The sequence below is a fragment of the Vulpes lagopus genome, chromosome 9 (assembly GCF_018345385.1).
Source record: "Vulpes lagopus strain Blue_001 chromosome 9, ASM1834538v1, whole genome shotgun sequence".
Classification (NCBI taxonomy): Eukaryota; Metazoa; Chordata; class Mammalia; order Carnivora; family Canidae; genus Vulpes; species Vulpes lagopus.
This window is the reverse complement of record NC_054832.1, coordinates 62,735,472-62,749,607: the sequence shown is the minus strand read 5'-3', so window position 1 is coordinate 62,749,607 and position 14,136 is coordinate 62,735,472. Positions and strand designations below refer to the sequence as shown.

General features: G+C 38.3%; 1 protein-coding gene across 2 annotated transcripts in view; it reads left to right on the top strand.

The window, feature by feature from the left end:
• Positions 1-14,136, top strand: part of PREX2 (phosphatidylinositol-3,4,5-trisphosphate dependent Rac exchange factor 2) — a 285,113-nt gene that overhangs the window by 165,228 nt on the left and 105,749 nt on the right. For both annotated transcript variants that reach the window (XM_041768878.1, XM_041768877.1), the window contains 5 exons: positions 1,991-2,210; positions 2,769-2,976; positions 9,566-9,745; positions 12,665-12,759; positions 13,557-13,639. In XM_041768878.1, the coding sequence (XP_041624812.1) occupies positions 1,991-2,210; positions 2,769-2,976; positions 9,566-9,745; positions 12,665-12,759; positions 13,557-13,639 (786 nt within the window). The remainder of the gene's footprint in view (positions 1-1,990; positions 2,211-2,768; positions 2,977-9,565; positions 9,746-12,664; positions 12,760-13,556; positions 13,640-14,136) is intronic.

Sequence of the window (14,136 nt, the reverse complement as noted above, 5' to 3'; positions counted from 1 at the left end):
GCTCTCTGCTCAGCGGAGAGTCTGCTTCTCTCTCTCTCTCCCTCTGCCCTTCCCCTCACTCATGCTCTCTCTCACACTCTTTCTCAAATAAGTAAATAAAAATATTTTTAAAATAAATAAATAAAATAAAATGGAAAAAGGCAAAAGGAGCATACCTGTCTATTGTGGTCAACGCTATTCCACAATGCTGTGCCTTTCTTTGTGCCATGGAGACTTATCTGAGAGTTTTGTCCTGCAATTACAATGGAAAAGATCTTCTGAGTGCAAGCTTGCATCTGGCCTTAAATTCTAAGTCTTTCCCAGATAAGTCTTCAGGTCACAGTTTCTTTATTATAAAGTAAGAGCATAGACCAGAAAGTCTCTAAATTACTCCCACTCTTTAGGTGTTTCAGATAGTATCACTATACATTATTATCAAATTTGTTAGGAATTTTGTTGACAATTCCCTGCATTTCCACCGCTCTCATTTTGATTCCTACTGTGTGTTGGTACTTGACTGAGCTACATAGCTTCAGACATATGATATGAAGGCACAGTTTCATATACAGGTAACATAGTTCATATTCTAATGATAAGCTTATATTTATAAAATGTGATTTTTGGTATCACATCTTTATTTTTTAATTTAACCTAGCAAAGTTACACAGTAACCAATGTTAGTCTTAATTTTTAATCCTTCAGTGCCCAAATTACTACTCTACTAGTAGAATAAATAAATCTGCTTTCAGTTTTCAAGCAAGAAGATAGCACAGAAATTATTTCATCCATATTCCTCATCTTACTAGGAATGGTAAAAAGATAGTGACTTGCCCAGCATCACATCCGTTATAGGCTAAACTAAACATAACTAAAACACACATAGCTTGTGGCTCTTTGTCCTTTGCTTTGAAAGTATAATCCAGTTCAACCCTATGAGATGACTCTTTATGGTGCACAAGGCATGGAATTTATCATCCACTGAGATAGAGATAAATTCATTCATAATTATAAGAAGGGTTACAATATGCTGTAACCTAGCACACAGCCAAGGATATTGGACCTAGATGAAGACATATGTAGGCCTGATGATGACTTCATAGGAGCTGAAAAATGCATAGGAGTAAGTTTGGCAATGAGGGAAGAAGAATATTCTAGGCTCACCAAAAAGCCTGTACAAAGATCGAGAATGAGTAGACAGTATGGGAGAGGATCTGAGTGAAGGCAAGAAGGAGCGTAGGGGGCAAGGGAAAGAGAGCTTGAGATAATAACCTAGGTGCAGATTGGACTTTGGGTGGCCATATAGACCACACAACAAGGAATAGATGGGTTTGGATTGCAAGGTTCTAAGTAGTAGATTGGCCATTCTTGGAAGTTGTGTGAATCCCTTGAGTATCACTTTATTTCCAATGGCATAAAAGCTGAGTCCACACCAGTCTTCAGACTGATCCTGACCCAACTGCTCAGCAGTGATTCGCAGGAGACACGGGCAGTACAGTTGGTTCTGCCCGTTGCCCTACCCTTCTGGGTCAACACCACCATGCCTTGCTGTCTAACCTGTTCACAGACTCAGGTTTGGACTGGCTTTTGACAATGGTTAGAATAGTCCACTCTTGACCCGGTGGCAGCTACCCACTTCTACCACTTTGCCTCACTTTAAGTGGTGTGTCCCTCTTGTATCCGAGGATGGCAATTTGAGTTCTCTGTCAGACTCTCAGCTGCTAGCAGCCTGGGGATTTGAGTTCTAATAAGTACTTTTGGTCACTTGAATTTGTTTCTTTTAGCATCTAACTTGTAATCAGAGTTTCAAAAGAATCCTATGCATTGCTGCCTATATTGCTTTACTTTATTAAGAATGTGTGGGTTTTAAAATAATGGTTTAATTTCCAGCAACTTATAATTTCTTTCACTTGTTCCAGTTGACGTGATTTTATTTTTTAATATTTTGTTATGGATGGTGGAAGTTAGGAACACTGTGTGTTCAACTGGTTTTTATTTCTTCTTTAATTTACAGTTTTCACGTGTCCTGAAGAATCGAGCCTGGCCCACCTTTAAACAGGCCAAATCTAAAATCTCCCCATTACATAGCAGTGATTTCTGCCCTACCAACTGTCATGTCAACATAATGGAAGTTTCCTATCCCAAAACATCAACCTCCCTGGGGAGTGCATTTGGTGTTCAGCTGGATAGTAGGAAGCATAATTCTCATGATAAAGAAAATAAATCTGAGCAAGGTATGTTAGCTTTTGAAACTTTCTCAAATCATGAAGAGTAATTTAGGCAATTGTTAACTATCCCAGCATCCCTGAAATAGGATAGATTCCTGGTGTATAAAAAAGTCTGAATTTTATAGACAGGATTCCTCTTATAACCATTTGGATAATGTTAACATTATTAACATAAATGTTAATAGAATAAAAAAGGATTTTTGCAGTTTTATTATTTTTTCCTCTAAGAAGAATGATTGTTCTTGCCTTCATTACATGCATGTTGGGCACTGCTTATCCTGCTATGAAAACCAGTAGTCTGAAATGGCCCTATAACTATAATAAAATACAGGTGGAGCAGCTTTAGAGATGCACAGTGCCATTCCCCACCATCACAGCAGAGCATGAGATTGAAAGATATTTTAATCACAACTCTCTTTAACTCTCTCGCTTTAACTCCTAAATTAAATTCAGCACTGGTTTGGCATTTTATTTTATGTAAGCCTGTGTCTAGAATGAATTGCACTGGAACATTCCTGTAAGTTAAAGGTTATATATTATTCTGGAATGATTTTAACTCCTCAGGGAAACTGAGTCCAATGGTGTACATTCAGCACACAATCACAACCATGGCAGCCCCTTCAGGTCTGTCTCTGGGACAACAGGATGGGCATGGGCTCCGGTACTTGTTAAAAGAAGAAGACCTAGAAACCCAAGATATTTACCAGAAACTATTGGGCAAACTTCAGACTGCACTGAAAGAGGTGGAAATGTGTGTTTGTCAAATTGATGAGTAAGTATTTTATTTACTATACTTTTATTTATTTATTTATTTATTTATTTTATTTACTGTACTTTTAAATGTGCCTAATAAAATAGCTGGAAAACCTGGCTTTTGAATATCCATCACTCTCTTTCATTTTTAGAAAAGTAGGATTTTGTGGGTGTATGTAAACCCTATAGATGCTCTTCATTTCAGCACCTTAAAAGTGATATAACATGGCAAATATATAGATATATATTTTAAGGAAGCATTAAATACCAGGGAAGAGAACAACAAAATTCTGTCTATAGAAAATACAAAGTCTCAATGTGAAAATATTAAATTAAAAAGTATGATTGAAAGATTGCCAACTAAGTATCCAGATTTCCTGGTATCCTTTATACAGCAGAACACAGTATTTGACATATATACACTCAATAGATGTATATGAAAAATATGTAACAAATATTTAATATACTTGTTAAATGAGTAAATGCAAAATCATGTATCACTAGGACCAATGACACCCCTTCTTTTTCTGATTGAATTAGTGGTTTACTAAACAATAACCCAAACAGCTGTGCCAGTCATTTGGAAATTTTTACCGAGAATGGAGAAGAGGAGAAAGTTAATTAAAATGTTTCCAAAGAGGTTGACTCTGATTCTTATTTAAAACTTTGATGGTTGGACAATTGCCTCAACTCTGTGGGATGATTTCCCACATCATGGTGTGTGATTATATATTACAGCTAGTCAAGGCAACTCTGTATAGTCACAAGAACATGGGGGTTTGGGGTAGTTTGGTCTCTCATGTACTAAACAGGATGAAGAATAATAACAAATTACAAGTTTGTGGTGAAAATTGCAAGAATTAATATAAAAAACACCAGTACAGTGCCTAACATTGTGCTTGCTCATCATTCAAAGGGTTGAAATTGGTGAATATATCTGAAGTTGGTAGAATCTGAAAATAGTATAGACACCATTATCCTCTTTTTATTGTACTCTCTTTATGAAGTTACACATTTAGATTGCTGCCAGATGTGTATTAATTCCCCCCACATACATCATCCCATACTTCCCTGGATAATTCAGTTTTGACATAAAATATTTAAAACTTATACTAAGCCTTCTTTTGTAATTGGACATTATGCTAATAAAATCTTAATTGGCATAATCTCTTATTTTACACATCTTTGAAATTTGGAGATCAAAATCACCAATTAGATGCATCATATTTCTAAGGCGATCTTTAGATAGTTACTATTTACTATGCTAATTTGTTCTGACATTTTTATGAGTTAATTTAGACTTGAAATTCTGTTTTCCTATTTTTAATACACTAGTTTTTTTTAAAAAATTGTTTATTACATCAGTATATTATATTGTGACTGCCCCATTTACAGATGAATTAAATAGTTTGGGGTTGCTAAGAGAAAAAGTGCCTATTTTTAGGCAACTGTATGATACTTTGGATTGTTTGAGAATGGCCTTGTGACACATAAGTTAATATCTTAGGGCATTATATTTTGTTTTATTTAGTAAATGGAATTTTATTGTATGATATGTTCTATTTTAGAAACCAGTTTTTTTCTCCCTAAAGTATTTAGGAAGTGCACAGAGTAAGAATCTTTATTAATAAGGCAATAAATAGTGGCACTGAATCATGCATCCTCGCTCCCGGAGGGATTTTAGGAGAACATCTGGACCAATCCCACACTGCCAGTTGGATCAAGAGTTATTATTCCTGTTTTTCAGATGAGTCCTTTACCAACAGCAGGATTATTGATGTGCCTGAGCAGATACTACCTCAGAGACCAGGCCTCTAATGCATGACTACTCAGCACTTCCTGGCAGTTGTCCAGACTATGTCTGTCTTTGTTAATTTATTGATTTTTTTTAAGTTTAGCTAATGTAGATATATTTTCAAGAAAACAGAGCCAAAGAGCTCCCTTTCCTTGGCTTAAAATGCTTTATATTTAAAGCACTCATTGAAGAAAGGAGTTAAGCTATTTTTATTAACCAAAACTACTTAAAATAATTACCTATTTTTACTTAAGATTTTCCCACTCTGTTATTCTAAAAGCTTTTCCCCTACTGTGCGTGTTTATTAGGAAAATGACATGAAATGCACAAGTGATTTGAGAAACTTCCTTGGTCTTCTCTGTGTGCACCATATAATTTAGTTCTAAATATAAATATGTTCCACATAATTCAATGTGCAATATAATCCCTTTAAAACAGCGCCGTTGTCCAAGTGCCTGGATTCCCTATTGCCCCATTCAGAGATGCTGCAGTGCAGTCGAGCTTGACAAATTATTTAAAAAGCTAGTTACCAAACAATTTTCTCACCATGTAGTAATTATTCTTGGTCAGACATATATGCCTCTGCAGAGTGGAGAAGCAGATCTCAGATACTTTGCCAAGTTTTAAGAGAAACTGCCTCACAACATTGCATTGCTGGTCTTTCTAGAAATCCTTCATTCCTGGGAAAGGGCCTGGTACTGAGCTTATCTGTTTACCCTGCCACTTGGGAACACTTCTCCTAGAAATAAAATTTCCTTTAACACATAGGCATTCCACTAAATGCTTCTACTTCCTTCAGATCCAAAGGTGGGACTAGAGACACATTTGTTGTCCACTAACATGAAATAAGGTGATGTTATGAATTTATTCTATGTTTCCTGTCTCATTGATGCTAAATACTTTTGTCCTTCAATGAGCTATTTTCTGGGTAATGACAGGTACCAGACATAAGTAGAGGGCAAAATAATTTGTAGATAATCCAAAACCATTGATGGGATTTTAAAATACAGCATTTTGTGTATTCTCTCAGGAGAGAGATGAAGAGTTCTGGGAGCTAGTGAAGATAGGAAAGCTGAGAACAGGCCTGCATTTTATAGGTGCCAGATGCCCCAGACTAAGTGGTGAACAGACCGCACTGTGGGACACTTAGTGAGCTGGGCTTACAAGTAGGAATGGTAGGGCTGTTGGTGGAATTATCCTTGAGGTTTGCCTAAGCATTTTGCTGGTAAATGTATGAAAAGAGGGCCCAGCTTCCTAAATACTAACTTGTACTAAAGGGCTTATGTACCAGGCACGATTTTATCAGTATATGCACTGCTTGATTTCATCCCTACAGTCCCTCTGTGATGTGGGTTATGAAACACAAGGACATATCACATTAAATCTCAAACTTAAATTTGTGTCTAAACCTGAATTGTAGATCTTCCTTCTTCTCGGTAAAGTGTTCCTCGTCTCTTCAGTTCTGCAAGCCAGAGTCTGGGTATTATTTTTGATTCTTCTCTTTCATGCCCCTTCACCTCCAGTAGCTTATCAAGTTTTGTCAGCTATACCTCAGAATATATCTGCTCCATCATGTTAGACTGCGTTACCATTGTTCCCTGACCAGTGTCCCCTGTAGGGTTTTCCAGCTGTGCCCCTCTAAAGCATTCTACATTCAGCAGATGCCAGAGGGATCTGTAAATGTAAATCATGCTAGAATTCTGCTTAAAACCATTTAATGACACTGCAGTGCCATTGAAATCATATCAGCTACAATATTGGGGCCTGTGTGGCCCAATGCAATCTGCCCCTGTCTCCAAATTCATTTCTCTGAGCTCCAGTCACACTAGTCTTTTTCTGATTCTAGAATATCAAAAACCTCTGCCCAGTCAGTACTGCTCCCGAGGTCTGCAGCTGTCATTCTAGGTTCTCAAGTGTCAGACTAATGGATAATCTATAGATCACTTCATCTGGTGCCTACTTCCCCAGGATGAAGTTGATACTCCTATATCCCAGTCACATCTCTCATTCTTCTAGGTACCCTACTCTCTATATGGCTGTTTTGGGGTTTATGTTCACAAAACCTCTAAAGCCTCACAGACTTCAAACAACAGGATTTCTCTCTTGCTCATTCTCTATGCCCATCTGGGTCACAGGGTTTCTGCCCCACATTGACCTCACTCAAGAGTTCAGACTGACAAAGCCCCCATCAACTGGAATGTCTCTGATTGTCACATCAGTAAGAGGGAATGAGGTAGGTTTTATACTTGCTAAAAGGCTTGTACCTAGAAGGGACTCCAGTTACCTCCGCTTACGTCATCCTGGTGAAAATAAGCTACATGGTCATTCTTACCCTCATGGGGTAGGGCAGGCCACCCAGCTGTGTGTGCAGGAGAACTGGGAGGTAGTGGACAACATCAATGACGCCTTTCCTCCCTCCAGAATGTATAAATTGATAGGCAAGGAGGGGATATTCTGATTATTTTGCAAAATATGTCTATACATGTGTGTCTCACTCACTCCGTCTCTAAAATGGGGATTATCACCATAATAATAGTCATACCTACTTCATAAGGAGGTCTTAGGAATTAAGTACTTAGCGTAGTGACTGGCATAAGGGCTCAACAAATGTTAGGTCTGATGAAAATGATAAAGATGATATTTAAGTCTCAGTTTAATAGAAAGACACACGGGTGGATGCAGGATACTATATACAAAATCTTTATTCATCAAGGGTGTGAGGAGATTGGACTGCTCAAGATTTTAATTGAGAATTAATTAAAATCCTGAGTCCTAGAGTAGATAGCTAAATAGTGTAAATGAGCAAAAATGAAAGAGAACTATTTCTGTATGCACAAATATTATAAAGCTTTATGCGTTACTATTACTTTTAAGAATCTAGAAATTTTATGCAAAAACATGGTGTCAAAAAACACTGTTTTTCTATCATTTGTTTGTAAGCCTAACACTTGTTCCCACAGGGTCAGTGCAAGCATGATTGCAGCTGTTTAAAATGAAAAGCAAATATGTGGACATAATTCATTTGACTTTGAAAAAAATGAGTATGCGCAGCCCCATGACTTCTAATTTAAAAGATACATAAAGCACAGAGTACTCCTTGAAAAATGAGAACTCCTGCATGCCCTTCCTCTTTGGTATTCAGAGTTCATCTGTCAGTGTAGTACAGAGCTTGGGTAATTGGAGTTAATCTAATGTTTTAAGCTTTTGGGCGGAGGGAGTAAATAAATACCCATCTATCTTCCAAGACATAAAAGTATCTCTGCAAATAGAAAAACTGTGCTTAAAATAATTTATAACTTCACAGGGCCTCGAGCAATGTAACTAACACAGCCCCCTTATTTTCAGTGATATCTAAAAGCTATAAAATGCCAAAATACTATTATTCAAATGTTATCTCCCAATGAGACCTTCCCTGACTCCACTATTTGCAGCTCCATCTCCCTTACCTTCTTTATTTTCCTTCTTAACATTTGTTGCCATGTGATATACTATACGATTGACTTGTTTATGGTTTGTTTCTTGCCAGTAGAATCTAAGCTCCAAGAGGACAGGGGCTTTTGTTTGTTTTGTAAACTCCTGTGTGCACAGCCCCAAAACAATGCATGGAATAATAGATGTGTCTAATTAACTAATTAGTGAAATCTCTTAACAAATATTTACTTGACGCACAGCATTGGGTTTGACATATGGATTACACATAAGAGGTATGAGACAGTCCTGTAGTCTGGAAGTAAAACGAACATGACACTCCTATGGAAAAATGAGTGTAGAGATACGTACATATGTGCTGTTGACCAGAACGGAATGTCATCAGTACCTGGTAAATGAGAAGGTGGTTGTTGGCTGAAGAAGCCACGCAAGGGCCCTTTGTTAAGATATGGTTTAATTTATTCTGCAGGTTTTACAGTATTTCATTTGATAGCAAAGACCAATTCCACGTTTGCATGAATTTGAGTTAGTACTAACAGAAACCTTTTACGGGCCAGACGTTCAAGGTTGGAGTGATGGAATCCGTGCTACTCAAAGTCCACATCAAGGGCAATGCCCGTTCAGAAATGCAGGTTGTGTTTTAGTCTTCAGCCAAGTGAAAGAGCTTTTCATTTGGGCAGATTCACAACATGCCATTGTGACTAGATTGTGGATGATATAGCGGTAGCCCCTGCTGCCTCCTATCCTCACATTGTGTGTGACTCTCTTTAATGGCTTTGGTCATGATGGCCAGAACACCTGCTTTTATGAGCAGTGAGGAAGATTGATCACAGTATTCTCCCTGTCAAATAAAGACAGCTTGGGAGAAACCCAAGGCAGGGGTAGATGGGTTTTTAATACCTGAGGGTAAGCCAGTGAGGCTGGCTTAAGCACATTTAGTATTTATTTTACTATTTGGGTAGCACATCAAAGCTTCCTAGGTAATTTTAGATCATAGTGATAATGGCTAGGGGACAGAAGTAACACATCTCTGGAATATATTCTCATTTCATTGTCACAGAATCATATGGGCTAGTTATTCTTATTGTCCTCATATCAGAGATGTCAAAGAGAATTATCATAGTATTGCTATGATAACAAATATAGTAAGTGCAGAACTGGGATTTGAACACAGTTTTCTAGTCTAAATTTTATGCTCTCTCTATTACTTATTCTGAGAGGGAAAAGTGAACTTTGACCGTTTTGTAATGCAATCAAATATTTATTTTATGTCAAACAAATACTCTAGAAATATTTCTAAGCCTATCATATTCAACAAGTTAAGGTTATCTGTAGCAGCCAGTTTGAAAACATGTGCTTATTTTTTTTTAATATCACATTGCAGCCTTCTGTCTTCCATAACATATTCTCCTAAATTAGAACGTAAGACATCAGAGTGCATAGTACCACCAGACAGTGACAACGAGAAGGGAGAAAGAAATAGCAAACGAGTCTGTTTTAATATGGCGGGAGACGAACAGGAAGATTCAGGTCATGACACCATCAGCAACAGAGACTCTTACAGGTAATTCATTAATTCCTTAAACTCATTGCATCAACACAGTCAAATGTGATTCCATATTTTCCACAAAGGTCTTGGGAAAAAAATTCTGATTATCATTTTTGTTTATTACCGTCACAAAATAACCACCACTGTTACCAACCCCAGACAAAGCAGAGTGGTCCTGCAGAATCTTTCAAAATACTCTTTTTTTTTTTTTTCATAATTTGAGCATTTGGAAAAAGCATTTTTTTCCCCAGCTCAATGGACCTAATTTGGAGGACTTGTTCTGTTACAGATTTTGTAACATGTATAGCAAATAAGCAAGTTCAGCCTATATTAAAAATTTTTTCCAATATCTGATTATTGGACTGTTGGGTAGTGAATAGAGGTTCTTTCTGTTGTATGGAGATTGGACTAATTTTACCTCTTCACCTCCATGATCAGCTTTGTGTATTTTTTTCTAATCTTGCACGCTTTCTAAAGATTTTTTTAAAATTCATTTGAGAGAGGGAGAGAGTGAGAACGGGAACTGCGAGGAAGGTCAGAGGGAGAGGGAGAAGCAGACTCCCCACTGAGCAGAGTGCCTGATGTGAGGCTCGATCCCAGGACCCCAGCATCATATCCTAAGTTGAAGTCAGAAACTTAACTGACTGAGACACCCACGTGCCCCTCTCTTACACATTATCTGTACAATCTTGGTAGGACTGATACAACAGAGTGCCAAGGACTGGGTGGCTTAAGCAGCACAAGTTTATTTATTTATCATCTGACATTTCTGGGACCAGAAGTCCATGATCAAACTGTCAGCAGGACTGCTTTTCTCTGAGGTCTCTGGAAGAAGGAATCAGGTCTAGGCCTCTCTCCTTGGTTGTAGATGACCATGTGCTTCCTGTTTACTCATGTCCTTTTCCCTCCAAGTATTTGCCTATGTCCACATTTCCCTTTCCTAGAAGGACATCAGTCATACCAGATTAGGGCCCAACTAATGACTTCATTTAAACTTGATTATGTTCTGTAAAAACCCTCACTCCAAACAAAGTCATATTCCTGGGTCCGGAGTGTCAGACTTCAATCTGTGGATTTTAGGGGGAGATGCAGTCAGCCTGTAACACCTTCCCTCCAATGTCTGTTGTCGTCTGCCTACCATCACCCTTCTAACCATGGCTCCTCCAGTGAACTTCCTTAACTGAAAGTGCTTGTTCTTCTTTGAATCCTTGTCTTAACCAACACTTCATTGAGAACTGTCGGCACTGGCCATATGTGCTGCCTGTGTGGCTTCAGCATCTCCTGTCTTAATTTAGTTTAAAGATTTATGTATTTATTTTAGAGAGAGAGCAAGAGCAGGGGCAGAGGGAGAGGGAGAGAGAATCTCAAGCAGACTCCATGCTGAGCACAGAGCCCGAGGTGGGGCTCGATTACAGAACCTTGGGATCATGACCTGAGCCGAAACCAAGAGTCGACTGTGCCACCCAGGCTGCCCTTGTCGTATTTACTTTAATCGAAGATGAAAACTCTCTTATTCACTGTTATTTTATCATATAGTGTTTTACAATGAAAAAATATTAAGTAATTATTATTAAAGTTACTCTCCTCAGAGATGTTTACCACAAACTAATAGCTAGCATTAAAAACATTTTCACCAGACACATGGGGAAACAGGATGGTTTCACATAATTCCCCCCACAGCCCTTTGTGGCACATACGGATATTAACTCCATTTTACATCTGAAGGAGCTGAGGTCACAGGAGTTACTTAATTTACCTGTGAAACCAGGTGGTGTGGCTCATAGTTTCTCTCTTAACCACTGTACTATCCCAATTCCTAATGAAGAGGATTTTAACACATATATAAGAATTAATTATTCCTAGAGATTTAATAATATATAACACAGATTAACCACTTTTACCATTTCATTTACTTTTAGCTTCAAAGGATACCAGTAGACTGTTTAATAGGAACCTGTGGTTTTTCCTCCAATGGGAAATTACAGATCTAAAAATACTTTCTTACCTCAATGTCTAGTTATCAGATAATTAAAATTACCCTCCAAGTCTCCCTCTAGGCTAAACTGGAAATTCTAAATGTAAATTTAAAGTTAAATAAGTCATTTTTTACTGATTCCGAGAGGAAAAAAGTATTTTGCCTCCTGCACTCTGAAATCTGTAATGTGTCCATATTCACACACAAACCTTTGAAACATTCTTTCCTTCAACAATGATCACTATGGAGCACTCACCAGATGTGGTGGCCTCTGCTGAGCTCTGAGGTGGAGATAGGGTGGCGGTCCTCTCCGGGGGAGCTCAGAATGCAGTTGATGAGTTATAGTTTAAAGCTGCCAGAAAGGGGGGGCCTGGGTGGCTCAGTTGGTTAAGCATCTGCCTTTGGCTCAGGTCATGATTCTGGGAGTCTAGGGATCGAGCCCCAGCATCCACCCCCCGAATCGAGCTCCCTGCTTGGCATGGAGCCTGCTTCTCCCTCCGCTCCTCCCCTCCACTCCCCAACCCCCACTCATGCTCTCGCTCACTCTCAAAAATAAATAAAATCTTAAAATAAAAAAGCTGTCAGAAAGAGTTGATAGGCAGAGATCATGAATCAGGACCTTGTCTCTATTCACAAATTAACTACAGACATACTGCATCAAATAGGTAATGATGAATTTTAAATGCTGTTTGACTCCTAGCTTTCTACCTTCAGATTAAAAAAAAAATGTCATCTGGAATCAGCTTACATGGCATCAGAGATTTTGAAATATGACTGAATTTAGATTTTTTTTAAATGTAAGATAAAATGTGAGTTGAACAAAATGAATTTTCCTTGTAATTTTCTTTGAGACATATCAGTGAGTCTAACTGTGGCATGGCACGTTTATCTAATAAGAACTGGCAGGGCAACTGGCAACTGCACTCCAGAAGTGACATGTGTCTCCTCCTCCTTCCCAGCGACTGCAACAGCAACAGGAATTCTATTGCCTCCTTCACCAGCATCTGCAGTAGCCAATGCAGCTCATACTTTCACAGCGATGAGATGGATTCAGGTGCGTTTGGCAGAGGCGTGTGTCCTGACACTAGTCGTCCGGGGAGACACATTTAAGGGATTAAATTGTGTGATCGACATGCATTTTCACCTTGATTCAGTCATTCTTGGCAGCTACGGGTACGGCATGTCAGTCACATGTGCTGGATGCAGGCAACATCCCAATCCTGCTGTGAACAAAGTGAATTAAAAAGCGATGAAAGGCACAAATGAAGTCTGATCTTAATGTATATTTTAGGATTTTTCACGATACTATGAAGGATGCTAGGTACACAGGAAGCATGTTGTACTAAAACATTAGGCATTGTTGACTGAAGAGGTGGGATGGGCTTTGAACCTGAGGACTTTTGAGATGGTTAGATACACCCCAACTGGCCCTGTATGTGGGTGATGGGTGATGGGGAGGGGAATGATGAGGAAAACACTGACTAATACAATTACTCACAAATATCTGGGGTGTGTTACGAACAAAGACTTTGCATCCGGTTAGGACACATCTTCGTTTTGAAATATGCGATTTATTTCAACTATTTAACCATTACAAAACTGCATCATTTGAAAACATCATTGACATAGTTTATATAGTATTTTTTCCTTTGAGGCACTCTGCTTCCACCTTTATTGCAAAGAGCAAGCATCTGATATCCTAGTTGCTATTAAATCTTTTGGAATTCTTTTTCTGATTCTAAGAATGTGATGGAATAAGAGCTCATGCTTAATTATTATTTTTTAATTTTGCTTATATTAAAATATGTTAGCATGTTAAACAAAGACGGATGATTTATTTTTTATATCTAGGTGATGAGCTTCCCCTCAGTGTTCGCATTTCTCATGATAAACAGGACAAGATACATAGTTGCCTCGAGCACCTTTTCAGCCAGGTACGATTGGGACAGTTACGGGTCTTTTTTTCTACAGACCAAACTGTCAGGAATCCCTTTTTCAGACAGTAAAAAGAGCTTAGAGTAAGAATGGAAAGGCCTTGACCTGTCCCTCTGTCCCCATCACCTCAATTTCCACAATTTAAAAAGAGAATAAAGATGGGACGGGTAGTTGGCTCAGTGGTTGAGCATCTGCCTTTGGCTCAGGGCGTGATCCCGGAGTTCCAGGACTGAGTCCCACATCGGGCTCCCTGCATGGAGCCTGCTTCTCCCTCTGCCTATGTCTCTGCCTCTCTCTCTCTGTGTGTCTCTCATCAATAAATAAATAAAATCTTAAAAAAAATAAAAATAAATAAAAAGGGAATAAAGATTCTTCAGCCAACAAACCCAAAGGATTGTTGTTACTAGCAAGTATTTTATGGTTCTTGGAAAAAGTACAGTTATAAACACAGGACTTATTCTTTTTATTATGTGTGTCTGTGTGAGATTTCAGAATT